Genomic DNA, 16,616 nt, shown 5'->3' on the forward strand with positions numbered 1-16,616 from the left:
AGCCAGTTAACACTTATGCTTTAGTTTCCAGATTCAGTTAAATTTTACAAGCATTTTGTTAGGCATAAATAAGGCAAATAAAGCTAAAAATCAAATATTCCCTGACCCCATGGAGCTCATAGTCTATTGGAAAGAAGCAACATATACATAACAAATTAAATAAAAGTACATACAAAATTTTTCAGGGGAGTATATAGATCTAATATAAAGGGCAGTGTGTTAAGTTGAATACAGAAGATAGCAAGATAGATTTGGATAAAAGTATGGGAAGAATGATGAGTTTGACTAGATGCTTTTTAAGGTCATCCAATTCTAATTCTGTGATCCTATGATCCTTTCCCCAGGTTATCTTTCCATCTTGGAATACAATTCTTCACTTCTGCCTATGATCTTTATTCTAAGTTTATATCAAATAACATATTCTGTGAAAAGCCTTTGCAGACCCATCTAGTTGGGTCAGTACTTTCTACTTCCATAAACAATATTTTATTTACTCAGTCTGGGTAAAAGTATACTCAAAGTAGAATATAAGTTTCTTGAGGGAAGGAACAGTTTTTCATTTTGTTTTTGTATCCCCACCCAATACCTAAAACAATACCTCATACATAATAGTCATTTCATAAATTCTTGTGTAATTGAATTAAATGTAGAATAATATTCTAAACAGACTAGATCAGATAAATCAGCTTCACATGTGAACCTGCAGTTGCATAATGTTTTAATCACTGTGATTCTCTATTACAAGAATCTAATCTCGTGAAAAATCAACCCTAGTTGATAATCCTTCTTAATACTGTCCAATAAACAACATTTTTAGATGTATTAGAAACCTGCCTTCACTCAGTCATGGGCAGTAATCTAGACCAGTCCTGGGAAGGAAGTTTCCTTCAAATTTGAACATAAAGCATTGCCTTTTCTTGGAACCCAGTTCTGGGAAAGGAAATTTCCTTCAAATTGAACACAAAACATTACCTTTTTCATTAAGAGTCTGCTACATTCTCACTGGATCTGAATTTCATGACCTACACAAAACAGGCTTAGCAAAAGAATTTCACTGGGAGGTAAATGGAAAAATTTAAATGACGTAGACCACTAGAAACAAAGCACAATTGCCCATCTTGTTTCCAAAATGGAACTTTAAAAATTTTAGTTGGTGGGCTGAGGAAGGAAGGTTAAAATTTAAAAACAAAGCAGGGAAAAACTTAAATTCTAAACCAAGATCGTTCTATACATTATTGTCACACTTGGATTGAAGGGGTAGAACTGATCACTCTAAACTCCGGAGTCCTAGGAACCACTGATCAAATTTACCTAGCTCAAGAACAAAAGGAGGAGGGGGGAGCAGAGCTTTTGAGGCTTGCAGGAGTTAGGCGTGTAGGAGTAGAGAAAACAGGAAGAGATGAGGAAGAAGAGGCGGAGTTTATGGTTTAGAAATGAACCACTGCAGGGAAGCAGACGGGTGCCAGAACAAAAACCAGTACTATGGGGGAAAAAACCATGGACGCTGAAGTGGCAACCGAAATCCCAGCCCCTAATCTTGGGTGCCGAGACCAGCCCCACGACCGGCCTGGCTATGTCAGATCCTGGTTTAGCATGGTCTTTAAAGCGCTAAGGTGAGTATACTCGCTCCTTCCTCCCGGGTCAGCCACCAGCTCTGGTTCCTGAGCAGGCTTCGGGACCTTCCTGGAAGACTTCGCCTTCTTTCTTCTTGTTAGCACTCTATAATTTCCGTTTGTACTAGTGAAGTACCTGGGGTTGTTGGGAGGGGCTACTGATTGGAGTCTATGCAAGAACCAGTCTCTGGCCTGTCAGAGCTGATCTTCCTTGAAGAGGAGAACCTAACAAACCGAAAAGTGGAATCTATAATATTTGGACTTCATGCCCAGAAGTGATGGCAAGGTAGAGACCAAAACAAGCTAAGAACAATTAGGGAGTAATTCCTCATGGGCAAATAATTGCATTAGAAGGGAAAAGAGTTCTTCAAGTTTTGTTCATACGACTATTAGCCTTAACCTCAGAAATGTGTCTGGGACAGGGTTGCTTCAAAGTTATTCCACTGCTCAATAAATTTTAGTGACTTTGTCACCTTCTGGATTCTACTGCAAATCTGTTTGGCATTAAACACATTGGTAAATGCTTCACAACCTACCCCCGAACTATGTTTCTATGCTTATTTTATGTTCTTTCTAGTTTGGCAAAATTGGCTTTCTTGTTATTTCTCCTATGATATCTTGACTCCCATTTAAGGCAACTTTTACCAACTAGTCCGTATTCTGTCTTCTGCAACCTTCCCGGATAGGATCCACATTCTCTCCTCTCTCCCCCTCTTTCCCCTTTCCCTCCCCTTTTATGAAGTTTGTTATTGAGAGGAACAGAAACAATTATAGCTCCACCCTGAAACACATTGGGTGTTTGGACACACCCAATGTATGAGAAGGCTAAGGATAAGTAGAGGGTGAGTTAGACCTTTAGATTGTTTAGTTTGCTGCTATGTTTTTAATGCTTTATCTTGAAGGGAGTGTTCTACTTTATCATTGCAGCTATAATTATACTAAACTGATTGAATTTTTTTTGTTTGTTTTGAGTCAAGTAAATATGTACTTATTAAACACTTAGATATGTACCAGGTGCGCTGTGCTAACTACACAGTCTAATTGGGAAGACAACAGCCAAAAATATGAACAAATTATATATCTATATCCATACATGTATATATTCAGGAAAATTGGAAATGTGAGATTAGAGGTCAGAAGAGATATCCAAATTCTCATAGGAATGATAATTGAACCCATGGGAACTGATGAGAACACCAAGTGAGATAGTATAAAGAGAAATGAGAAGAGAGTCAAGAATAATTGAGCCTTAGGGAATATTAGATTTAGTGAGCCTGATGTGAATATAGATTTAGTAAATCTTAGAAGTAGTCAGTCCGGAGAGAAAAATGCTTCAAAAATCCAGAGAAAGGAATATTAAAAGTTATTGACAGTATCAAAGAATGCAGGTGTAAAGAAAAATGAGGGCTGAGAAAAGACCACTCAATTTGACAAGAGATAATTAGTAACTTTGGAGATAATAATTTACATTAAATTATAAAATCTAAAGGCAGATTGTAGAATTAAGCTAAAAATGACCAATTTAGATATATATATTTTTAAGAGTTTGGCCAGAAGGAACTGGAAAGTGAGTGAATGCTAGTCAGTTAGGAAATGGCTTGAATAAGTTATGGTATATGAATGTAATGGAATATTATTGTTTTGTAAGAAATGATCATCAGGGTGATTTCAGAAAGACCTGAAAAGATTTACATGAACTGATGCTAAGTGAAGTAAGTAGAACCAAGAGAACATTGTACACAACAGTAAGATTATATGATGATAAATCCTGATGGACATAGTTCTTTTCAACAATAAGGTGATTCAGGGCAGTGCCAATATTCTTGTGATGAAGAGAGCCATCTGTATTCAGAAAAAGGACTATGGAGATTGAATGTGGATCACAACACAATATTTTCACTTTTTTTGTTGTTTGCTTGTTTTTTTTTTCTTTCTCATTTTTTTCTTTTTAATCTTATTTTTCTTCTGCACCATGATAAATATGTAAATATGTATAGAAGAATTGTGCATGTTTAAACCTAAATTGGATTATTTGCTATCTAGAGGAAGAAGAAAATAGGGAGGGAAGAAGAAAAGTTGGAGAACAAAATTTTGCAAGAGTGAATATTGAAAACTATGTTTGCATGTACTTTGAAAATAAAAAGATATATATATTTTTAAATATCACCAGGAAGCAGGAGATAAAATATGGATACCAGTTATAGATGGATCAAGGGGCAAATGGATCTTATAAAGATGCTGGTGGTAGGCAGTAGGTAAGCATATAGCAGACAAAGAAAGATTGAAGATTATGAGAGAGTAGGAATGATAGAAAGGGCAAACTGTTGGGAGAAGAAATGGAATGATATGCTTTGTAGAGATGTATAAGAGTTTGTCTCTTCTTGTGAGACAGGTGAAAGAGATAGTGGTGATGTGAGGTGAGGAGGAAGGTGGGGAAAAAAAAGAGTTCTTAATAAGTGGTTGAAGTATTTTCTGTAAAAATATGAAACAAACTTCTTAGCTGATGAGGGAAAAAGGGATCCATGAGAGTTTTAAGGAAGAATAAAACGATTTGGAAAAGTTGTGGTGAGGATAGTCAATTTAGGAGATCTAAAGTGACTCATATTTGAGAGCAAATAAAAATTTGTAGTAGTATGTCAGCAGATGTAATGTTTGGGCTAGCTTTTGGAGGAAATCAGCCCGAGTTTTTGCTCTTAGTCTTTGGTCTAGGAGGTAAGACAGCCATCATGAGGTTGGTCCAAGATGAAAAGTCTCATTTCCAGTCTTTCTCAGCCCTTATATACTTTAGTACAATTACACCATTACAATATACTGAATATGTGTGAACTAGAGAACCATTATATACTAAGTACTAAGTATATATATGAACTAGAGAACCATCATCTCATCAACTTCCCTGAGTTAACACCTTGTTTTAAGTATACTTCTCCAGAGTTCTGGCCCTCTACAAGCAGAGTTCATGATTTTTTTCCACCTCCTTTCAGAAGTACATGAATAGAAAAGAAGGCAATGAATATAATCATTTACAAGTCTGCAAAATTGGCAAAAGAATAAGTGGACAAGCAACTGGAATAAAAAGGATTGACTTGGTTCACCAGTGAGTCATGGTGGGGAAGCGAAGAATGTATAGTGAACATTGGGTAATGGCCTGGGAAAGAACTGAGGGCTATTATGATAAGGTCAAAGAACAGGGCTAATTGATTGGAAGGCCGAAGATGATGTGAAATGACAATAGATCATGATTAGATAAGAAAATTTCAGATTGCACAAATAAGGAAGTTGAATATGATGGCAAGATCAAGGATGTGAACATCTGTATAACAGAAATGGAAGAGTAGGGCATGGAAAATATGTAATTTGGAAGATTAGTATGTTTGAGGGACTATCAATATGTATATTTAAATCCTCTCTTATAAAGGCAGATGTAGAGGAGGAGGGATATACTGTGAGCCAGACACTAAATTCATTAGCAAAAGAAGAGTTGAGGTTGGTTAGACTGGAATTCGACTCACTACTGGAATCTTGATTGAATGGAAAATATATGGATTGAGTGAAGCTTTAAGAAGGAGTACTTTACTAAGTGACAGTGGTAGAAAAAAAAAGCCTGAAAGTGACAATGGGGAGTAAAGAATAATCCATCCCTCCTGCCTTTAGCAGTTATTCATAGATGAGTGACTATGCAATCTTCTGCCTTTAGCAGTCATACATAGATAAGTGAAAATGTAATCAGAGTTGTAAAGGGTAGCCTGGGAAGTTTGGTTACTGGGAAAATCTCAGTCACTTAAAAAAAAATGAAAAATATATATATTTCAATCTTAATCCAGAGTTCATCAGTTTCCTCACTGGAAGTGAAAAGTGTTTTTTCATCATGGGTCCTTTGGAATTGGCTTATTGCTTTGATCAGAATTACTAAGTCTCTTACACAGTTGATCACCCTTACAATATCGCTGTCACTGTGAAGATTATGAGAGAGTAGGAATGATGGAAAGGGCAAACTGTTGGGAGAAGAAATGGAATGATATGCTTTGTAGAGATGTATAAGAGTTTGTCTCTTCTTGTGAGACAGGTGAAAGAGATAGTGGTGATGTGAGGTGAGTAGGAAGGTAGGATTCTCCTATTTCTGCTCACTTTACTGTGCATCACTTCATATAAATCTTCCCAGATTTTTCCAAAACCATACTATTCATCATTTCTTATAGCACAATACTATTCCATCACAATAAATACCATAATATAGTTAGCTGTTACTCAACTGATTGACATCCTTTCAATTTTCAACTCTTTACCACTAAAAATATTTTTGTACAAATGTGTGCTTCTCCCCTTTCTTTATTGGGATACGAACTTAATTGTGATATTGCTGGGTCAAAGGATATGCAATTTCTTTTTAAATGATAGCTTTTTATTTTCAAAATATATGCAAAGATACTTTTCAACATTCACACTTGCAAAACCTTGTGTTTCATTTTTTTCTCCCTCCTTTCCCCTTATCCCTCTCCTAGAAAGCAAGTGATCCAATATAGGTTAAACATTAACAATTCTTCTATATATAATTCCACACAAGAAAAATCAGATCAAAAAGAAAAAAATGACAAAAAACAAAAAAGCATACAAACAACAAAAAAGTGAAAAACTGTGTTGTGATCTACATTCAGTCCCCACAGTGCTTTTTGTGAATGCAGATGGCTCTCTCCTTTACAAGTCTATTGGAATTGGCCTGAATCACCTTATTGTTGAAAAGAATCATGTCCATCAGGATTGATCATCATATTCTCTTGTTGTTGCCATGTACAATGTTCTCTTGGTTCTACTTACTTCACTTAATACCAGTTCATTCAAGTCTGTCCAGGCCTTTCTGAAATTATCCTGCTGATCATTTCTTGTAGAATAATTATAATCCATAATATACATATACCATAACTTATTTAGCCATTCTGCAACTCAATTTCCAATTTCTTGGTACTACAAAAAATGCTGCTACAAAACATTTTTGCACAGTGGGGTTCTTAGGATATGCAATTTCTATTTTACCTTCTGGTTCTGATAATAATGGGGCAGTTTTCTTTGATCATTCACTGACTCTTCCTTTTAGCATGACATTTAGGTAGTTCAGCAATTTGAAAATCATTTCTTTTTGAAATGATAAATTGAAGTATGTTTAGAAGACTTTATATACATATATGTATACACACATAAATATATATATATAAACACATATTTGTGTATACTGGTAGCCATCTCTAACATAGGGTGAGAAAAAAAAGAAATTTATATGATAACTTTTTTTTATATTTAAAAGAAATAGCAAATTGTACATAATAAATTTGCAGTTTCATGTGCAATCATCTTTTTAAAAAAAGTATATTTTGTTATGGAAATGTCTCTTATTCCATGAATTAAAAATTAAAATCAATTAAAAATTAAATATCTCTATTTGAAAAAAAAAAGAAAATCATTTCTTTTTGATCTGTTTTCCAGCTAAATTGTTTTTTCAATGATATTTTCATATTTTCTTCCATTTTTTTATTCATTGACTTCATTTTTTTCCTTGATGTATCATTAGCTTACACTTTCCCAATTCTAATTTTCAAGGAATTATTTTCTTTAGTAAGCTTTTGTATCTTTTTTTCCATTTGGCCAATTGTGTTTTTAAGGTATTATTTTCTTCTATTTTTGTGCCTCATTTACCAAACTATTAATTGTCTTTTCGTAATTTCTTTTCTCACTCTCATTTACCAAATTTTCCCTCTACCATTCTTATTTGATTTTTTAAAAAAGAGGCATTATGGGTTAAATGACTTCCCCAGGGTTACACAGCTTATAAGTATCTGAGACCAAATTTGAACTCATGTCTTACTGATTCCAGGGCTAATGCTCTATTTACTATAGTACCTAGCTGCCCCTCTTATTTGATTTTAAATACTTTTTGATTCTTCCAGGAATTCTTGTTTGGTATATGTCTATTACAATTTTTTTCTTTGATGGTTTGCTTGTGTTTATTTTAATTAACATTGTCTTTTTCTGATTTTGTGTCTTGATCTTTTCAATCACTTTAGATGGTAAGGATTTTTAATTTTATTTACTAACTTTCCTTGCCTATTTCTTGATTGCTAGACTTTATTCCTAGCATGGAATTTTGGGGGAGAGGCACTATCTTTATTCAGCCTTAAGCTTTTTGGCATTTCTATTGCCTCTGCTCCTATTTTACAGATTTTTTTTTCCCTTCAGACCTATAAGTTATTATCTTGTGCTTGAAGAATGTCTGATCCTGACTTTTTGTTGAGTTTGCCACTCCAGAATTCAGTTTGAGGCATTATTTCAAAAAAAATTTGGAGGGCAATGTTGGGAGATCTTGACTGAGTGCTCCATCATCTTGTCTCCATACATCAAACAATGATTTGGGGATGTTGGAGTAGTAAAATGATGATGAAAATAATTCCTCCATGAACTTGATTGAATAAGATATGTCTTTTAAAAATGTTAATTATTGGGCTCCCTTTTGTATATACATTTTCAAATAGTTGTCTTTTCCCCTCCTCAATGTAATTATTTTATTTGTCTTCAGAATTGTTTCCTGGAGGGCTTCTGACTCCTGACTCCTCTTGTAGAATTGTAACCCTGTTTTCATTCTCTCCTTTTTTCTTTCTTCTTTCCTTCCCTTTTCCTTTCTTCCTGAGTTTTTTTCTTTCCTTCCTTTGTTTCTTCTGTCCCTCTTTCTCCTTTTTATTTACCTGCCTATTTATCCTACTTATTTTTCTTATGAATATTTTGAAATATACATTTTTTGGGGGGTGGAGGTGAGATAATTTGGGTTAAATGATTTGCCCTAAGTTATGTCAGGTCCTTCTGACTTCAGGGACAATATCTACTGCACCAATTACCTGCCTCTTGAAATACACTTTTCCAAAATACATGTCAGATTATGTCAGAGTTTCTTCTCTTCTTTCATAAACTCTAAGAGGAAGTGATTAGTTCTCCACACAGTTTTTTAAAAAATAATTTTCACTCCAGCAACCTATTCCTGTTTTTTTCATGACAATCAAATAACAGTATAGAATATTTTCTTCTTGGTTCTTTTAAAAATTAAAATGATCTTTAAAATAAAACTAAAAAAACTTATGGTCTATTCAGTAATAAAAGTCACTTTGATTCCATGATTCTATATTCTGGAAATTAATCTTTTTACTTTCACATTTTGATTTCTTTCACCATAATGAACCATTTGTAAATTAACAAGAGAGGCAAAACCTACACTATAGATGGGTGAGATAGGGAAAAATTGATAACTTTTGAACAAATCCTAATTTTTATTAGAGCAAAACCAATTTATTATAAATTTGTATCAGTAGTTATCCCAAATCTGCCCCTCCTTTTATCCTTATCTCCTTTGACACCCTGTCATGATGTAGTTGATATCTGAAAGGACTGCTATGGAAAGGCAGAATCTATTTTTCTTTTTCCCTTTCCCCCTCTCTTCCTTTAATGTCTCTGTACCCATTATGTTAAAGTACTCCCTCCTTATTAGCATCTAATTAAGATTCTTTCCTTTTCATATTCTCCACATTTCCCCCCTCAGCTCCCAGCTCCTAGATTTGGTGAATATCAAAGGATAATATTTTCTTAGTTCCATGTCAGCTGTGACTTTCATCATTAGTCCCTAAAATTTAAATGGGACAAACTGGATGTAGTCATGAGATTTTGTAAACTTTGTATGCTTTGTATTTTTTGTAGATCCTTTTCACACTCTGGACCAAGACTCAGAAGAAAGGTAGTCTCTCTCTATGAAAGCTTTGTTAGCAAATCCTTAAAAGAATGCTTTTTCCCAGCCATTATGGAAAAGATTATTTTCTTTAACTTTTGTAAGTATTAACATTTTATGAGTTTGACTGTGATAATAATAGCAAAATCAGTAATTATATATATATTTTCTGAATATATAACAGAGCATTTGTGAAGTGACAGATTGTAAATACAGTCATTTCTTTCTTATTTAAAGTGGACTGTTTCAATTTCAGGTAATTAAAATGATCAGTTTTACTTCCTATAATCTTCTGTTTTGATAAATTATATACTTTTTCATGAGAGATATTTTTCTATGTTTTCTTAGTTTACGTATGATGCTTTATGATTAAATCATGTACCCTTTTTGACCTTTCTTGTCACAAGAGGTTGTTTGTCTATACCTAGTTTCTGCTAAACTACTTTCTAGTTTTCCCAGTAAATTTTGTCAAATGGTGAGTCCCAAAGCTAGGTAGGATCTTTGTACATACTACTTTAGATTACTATGGTCACATTACTACTGTGTATTGTGTACCTAATCTATTCCACTGATCCATCATCCAATTTCTTAGACAATATCAGGTTGTTTTCGTGATTACCATTTTATAATGTAAGTTGAAATTAGATACTGCTGCATTGCCTCACTTCACATTTTTTTCTTTGGTTCCTTTGATGTTCTTGACTTTGTGTTCTTCCAGATGTATTTTGTCATTTTTTTCTAGCTCTATAAAATAATAATTTTTTATTTGATTGATATGGCACTAAATGAGAAAATTAAGTTAAAGATAATTGCAATTTTTATTATAGTGCTTAGTTATCCATGAGTAACACATATTTTCTTCAGTTTTTTAGATCTGTATTTATTTGCATGAAAAAGCATTTTGTAGTTATGTTCATAAGTTATTTGGTTTGTCTAGACAAGTAGACTTTCAAGTATTTTTTGCTGTATGCAATTATTAATTTTTTAACATCTTATTTTCCCACAATTATCTGTTAAAACAATTTTAAACATTAAAAAAAATTTTGTGTGTTTTTAATTCTACTTTTTTCTTTCTTTCTCCACTTCCTTCCTTCCTCTTCAAGACAATAAACAGTCTAATGTAGGTTATATATGTTCTGCAGCTGTTTTAAGTGGCATATTGCTGTCCATCTTTTCCTGTTCGATTTTGTTATAGTTTTTAGAAATGTTGATTTAGTTGTTTTTATGTCCTGAAACTTTGCTGAGATTTTATTTCAACTATTTTTAGTTGACTATGAAATTTTGTAAGTATAATCATTTGTAAAGAGTTATAGTTTTGATTTCTTTTTGCTTATTTTTATTTCTTCAAATTCTTTTTCTTGTCATTGTTATAACTAGAATTTCTAGTATAATATTGAATTATAGTAGTAATCATGGACATTCTTGTTTTACCTTTGATCTCATTGGCAAGTTTTTACCTATTAATTACATCATGTTTTTCCTTAGTTTTGGATAGACTATTACTTACTTAATATAGCTCATTTTATTGCTATGCTTTCTAGTATGTTTTTTTTAAAATAGGAATTGGTATTGCATTTGGCAAAAGCTTTTTCTGTACCTTTTTATTTAATCATATGCTTTTTGTTGTTGATAGGATCAATTATTCTTTCAATTTTTCTAATGTTGAACCAGCTCTGCTTATTGTATATTGTTCCTCACTTGCTTATTGTATATTGTTTTGTGATATATAACTGTAATTTCCCTTCTAGTATTTTATTTGAAAAATTTCCATGGATATTTACTAGGGTAATTAGTTTACAATTTTCCTTCTCTATTTTTATTCTTCCTGGTTTATGTATAAAAATCATATTTGCCTCTTGAAAGGAATTTAATAGGATTCTATTTTTTCAAATAGTTTATTTGATATTGGTATCAAATATTCTTTATATGTTTGGGAGAATTCATTTGTGAATTTATCTAGTTTTGCATATTTTTTTCTTAGGGAACTCATTGATGGCTTGTTCAATTTATTTTTTAAAAAATATATTATTTAAGTATTCTTTTTCCTCTTCTGTTAATCTTGGCAATTAATATTTTTTCTAAATATTCACCCCTCTCAGTTTGAGTGTTAGATTTATTATATATGATTGGGCACAATAACTGCTAATAATTGCTTTACTTTCATTTTCATTTGTTGTGTATTCACCTTTTTCACTTTTGATATTGTTAATTTGTTTTATTTCTTCTTTAAAAATCAAAATTAATAATTGTTTATTTATATTTTTTTCTCCATCCTTACAAAACCAACTTCTAGTTTTATTTATTAGCTCACTGTTTCTTTTTACTTTCAATTTTATTAATCCTTTCTTTGATTTTTGAGATGTTCATTTTGATGTTTAATTGGGTATTTGTATTTTGTCCTTTTTCTTTAAAATTTTTTAAAATTAACATTTTTGTTCCTTTTCTAATATTTTAAATTGCATTTCCAATTCATTGATCTGCTCTTTTTCTTTCTCTTTTTAATTGATGTATCTTTTTTAGAAATTTAATTTTTCCCTTATTTACTTCTGCATCTCAAAATTTTTGGCATGTTGTTTCATTTTTGTCCTTCTCTTTAAAGGAATTTTTAAAGTTTGTTTTGCACACAGGGGCCCCTTGCGTATGTATGGGATAGCTTTATCTACTGTTTCTAGGAAATAGCCTGGTTTTCAAGAATTTGCTTTCTGAGCTGAGCCTGGAGACAGCCCTACTAGTTTGTTCCTCTACAGAGCCAGGACCAAGGATTTCAGTTGCTGATAATGCTGTGATTAAGACATTCTCACTGGCTTTCCTAGACTCTGTCTGTGCTCAGCTGAACACCCCTTTCACCACAGTGAGACTGACCTTTCTTGAAGATTCTGTTCTATCTTGAGCTGGAGATTGGTTTCATTCCATTTTTTAAAGGTTGTTTTTATAATTTGTTCTTTGACCCACTCATTCTTTAGTATTAAATTATTTAGTTTCCAATTAATTTTTAATCTATACTTCTAAGTCCTTTTATTACATGTAATTTAAAAATCATATTAGGGATTGAATTTAATATTTCTACTTTTCTGCCAAGATCAGTTTTTGAGGTGTCCCGAACACTGAAAGAAGGTATACTATTTCTATTTCTATTCCATTTCTTCCAGAAGTCTTTCATATTTAATTTTTCTAAAATTCTATCTATTCCCTTAACTTTTAAAATTTTTATTTTATTGTTAAATTTATCTGATTCTGGGAGGGAAAATTAGAAATCCCCCACAAGTAGTTTTTTTTTTCTCTTGGAATTCATTTAGCTTTTATGAATTTGGATGCTATATTATTTGTGGCATATATGTTTCCTATTGATTTTATTTCATTGTCTATGATACTTTCCTGTTTATGTATTGTAATTCATTCTTTTTTTTTCTTTTTGTTTTTTTTCTGCAATAATGATTGTTCCTTCTGTATTTTTTTAAACTTTAGCTGAAGCATAATAGATTCTGCTCCAGATCCTTATTTCAGTTGTATGTGTGTTTATGTGTCATGTATGAATCTTGTAAACAACATATTGTTAGATTCTGATTTCTAATTCATTCTGCAATCTACTTCGGATTGATGGGCAAGTTCATCCCATTCACATTCATATTATGATACCTGTGTATTTTCTTTCTTTCATTATATCCTTTCTTCTATTTATCCTTCTTTTTCTCTCTCTTTATTCTGTCCCTCTTGAAAAGTGTTTTGCTTCTGACCACTGCCTCCCTTAATCCACCTTACCTTTTGTCATATTCTCCTTCTTTTATCCCCTTTACCTTCTACATTCTTGATGGGTAAGATAGATTTATATATCCAATTGAGTGTGTGTATATTTGTATACATGAAAACATTATATATGTGTGTATATGCACATATTTGTATCGATGTGTGCTTCTGTGTATATATAATATATGTATATATTTATACACATATATGCATACATACATATCTATATTTTCTCTCTTTCAATCAATTCTGATGAAAGGGAGGTTCACAAATTGCTTACCACCCCACCCCACCTCAACCATTTATCTTTCTACTGCAAAAAACTATTCCTTGCAGGCATCTTTTATGAGAGATAGTTTTCCTAGTTTTACCTCTCTTTTCTCCCTTTTCAGTGTTGTTCTCTTTCTCAAACTTCCATTTTTTGAGCTCATTCTGCCATAATCAACTTATATTCATACCTTCCTTCTAACTTCCTTAATATTTGAAAAGTTCTTAGGAGATATATGTATCATCTTTCCACATAGTAAGTAGTTTAACTTTTTTGAGTTCCTTATGCTTTCTCTTTCATATTTAACTTTTTATTTTTCTCTTGAGTCTTGTGTTTGAATGTCAAAATTTCTATTCAGCTCTGGTCTTTACATCAGGAATGCTTGAAAGTGCTCTATTTTATTAAATATTGTTTTCTTTCCTTCCTCACATTTCCCCCAACCCCCAAAGAATTATTTTCAGTTTTGTTTGGTAAGTTTTTCTTGGTTGTAATGATAGCCTTTTGCCCTTCTTTATGTGGAAACTGCTAAAACTTGTATGATCTTCACTGTGGCTTCACACTATTTAAATTTTTCTGATTGTTTACAGTATTTTCTTTTTGACCTGAGAGACCTGGAATTTGGCTATAATATTCCTGGGAGTCTTCATTTTGGAACCTCTTTCAATAAATAATCAGTGGATTTTTTTAAAGTTTCTATTTTACCTCTTAGATCTAATGTATTAGGGGTTATTTTCCTTTATAATTTCTTGAAATACGATGTCTAAGCTTTCAGATGATCCAATTATTCTTAAAATATCTCTCCTTGATATATATTTTTAGGTCAGTTATTTTTTCCAATAAGGTGTTATATATTTTCTTCTATTTTTTCATTCTTTGACTTTATTTTATTGTTGTTTTTTTTTTTTTTTTGATCTGTCATGGAGTCTTTAGCTTCCACTTGCCCGATTCTAATTTTTAAGAAATTAGTTTTTAAAGCAAGCTTTTGTACCTCTTTTTTATTTTTCCAATTATGCTTTTTAAAGTTCTTTTCTTCAGGGAATTTTTGTGCCTCTTTTACCAAGCAATTAATTTTCTCTTTATAATTTTCTTTCGTCACTCTATTTCTTTTTCCATTTTCTTCCTCTACCATTCTTACTACTTTTCTTAACTCTAACAGGAGTTCTGGTTGGCCTTAGCATTTTTTCTTTGAGGTTTTGATCGTAGTGATTTTTAATAATTGCTGTCTTCATCTGAGTTCATGTCTTGATCATCCCTTCCCATAAGAATAATCACTATTTATAATTGTGGATGTATTTGCTTGATTTTGACTTTGAACTTTATGTTAAAGTAAGGAGGCATTGTTCTAAACTTTAAGTTTTTTTTGTGCTGCTGGCTTTTAAGCAAGTCCTGTAGATAAGCAAGATATGATGCTTCCTAGGTGGTATTATATGTGGAAAAGTGTGGTCTCTACTATTCTGGACTATGCTGTGATCTTTATCCAGGAAGGGCCTCTGTTCACCTGCAGGAGCAAGCATTTGTGCTCCTTTTGGTGTCAGAAGTGATTGGGTCCTCTGTTTTCCTGTAGCTGCAGATACTGTGGTTCTTCTCTGACTTGGAACTGGGATCAAGGCTGCTCTGCTTTCTTGTGAGCAACCACAAGTGCTCTGCTTTACTGTGCAACTGTGAACCAGAACTATATATAGCAAACAAGAGTTGCCAATTAACACCCACTGCATCTAGTTCGAGCAGAGGATCCCTAGCAATCTTTCTTATCAGTTGTATGACTCCATTATTATCTTTGGCCTAAGAGTGCTAGTGCTGTAATTGCAGCAGCCTTTCAGGCCTGTTGTTGGTACTACCACCATGTGTATTCTTGGACAATCCCCTCCCTGACGTCAAAAGACCTCTTGTGCATATCTCCTAAGATATATTAGGGTGTAATAATGTTTTACCTTGACTTTTTGTTGGCACAGCTGCTCTCAAATTTAATTTGAGGTATTATTTTAAAATGATTTCTAGGGGGATATTGGGAGAATTTATTTGCTGTCTCTACTTTGCCATCTTTCCTCCTCCTTTAAAATTATTTTCTTGGGAATTAAATACAATAGCATAAATACAGAAAACATGTTCACATCGACAAGCATCATTTAGTTCATAATAAAAAGATACATTAGTAATTGATTTGTATTTCTAGGGAAAGCTCCATTTCTAGTGGATTTGAAGAAACCAGAATCTTGGATTCCACACACTGTTAATTTCTATATTAAACCTGAAAATGGAATATATTTGGGTGTCTGGTAAGTATAGTGATGTGAAGAATATTTTAAGGTACATTTTAATGTAAAAGGGATAGGGAAGAAGCATCAGGATCTTATCTTCATTCAATGTGGTACAGAGAAAGCACAGATGTAGAAAAAATTGTGAGTGGCCATAATATATATTGAATATTTATCTCTATGAAATCTTTGGCAACCTTCTTGGGTTAGGGTTTTGGGGGGCATATTAGCAGAGAGTGAGGGAAGTGAGGCCATTGAATCATAACTTAGCAACAACAAAATTTAGTAATGCTTACTATGTACAAACTGTTCTAAGTGTTAGAAATAAATCCTGGCATACTAAGTGAATTTAAGCAAGCCATTTCACTTATCTGACTTTTAGTTTTCTTATTCATCATATGAGAATATGAGATTAGGTGACTTGTAATGGCCTTTCCAATGCTGAGATCCTATGATTTTATGAACCTTATCAAAGCAGAAGCTATATTAATTTACTTTTATCTTGCATTAATCTCAAATTCTGTTTGAGTAAATTTCTATTCTCTGCTTTTAATGGTATTTTATCTATTTTTATTTTTTATTTATTTTTTGCTGAGGCATTTGGGGTTAAGTGACTTGCCCAGGGTCACATAGCCAACAAGTGTTCAATGTCTGAGGTCAGATTTGAACTCAGGTCCTCCTGACTTCAGGGCTGGTGCACTATCCCCTATACCAACTACTTGCTTCCTCCATTTTTATTTTTATGATATGTCTTTGATATGCTTTTCAGCTTTCTGGATTTTTACATCAAGCTCTAGTGTTTTTTCCTCGGTCCTCCTTATCAATCTTTTAAAAAAATAACTTTTTATTTTCAAAATGCAAAGACAATATTCAATATATATATATATCAGCTCACAGTCTTCTTTTTGGATACAGATGGCTCTCTCCATCACAGGTCTATTGGAATTGGTCTGAATCACCTCATTGTTGAAAAAAGC

The 16,616-nt window shown here is 32.6% G+C and overlaps 1 protein-coding gene across 1 annotated transcript in view; it reads left to right on the top strand.

Annotated features, from left to right (window-relative positions):
* Positions 1 to 1,384: 1,384 nt before the first annotated feature.
* ABHD12B (abhydrolase domain containing 12B) overlaps positions 1,385 to 16,616 on the top strand; it is a 39,981-nt gene continuing 24,749 nt past the window's right edge. The window contains 4 exon segments of the mRNA XM_074290794.1: positions 1,385 to 1,454; positions 1,457 to 1,613; positions 9,345 to 9,472; positions 15,558 to 15,660. Of these exon segments, the coding sequence (XP_074146895.1) occupies positions 1,400 to 1,454; positions 1,457 to 1,613; positions 9,345 to 9,472; positions 15,558 to 15,660 (443 nt within the window). The 5' untranslated portion in view covers positions 1,385 to 1,399.

Source organism: Sminthopsis crassicaudata, chromosome 2 (genome assembly GCF_048593235.1).
Source record: "Sminthopsis crassicaudata isolate SCR6 chromosome 2, ASM4859323v1, whole genome shotgun sequence".
NCBI lineage: Eukaryota > Metazoa > Chordata > Mammalia > Dasyuromorphia > Dasyuridae > Sminthopsis > Sminthopsis crassicaudata.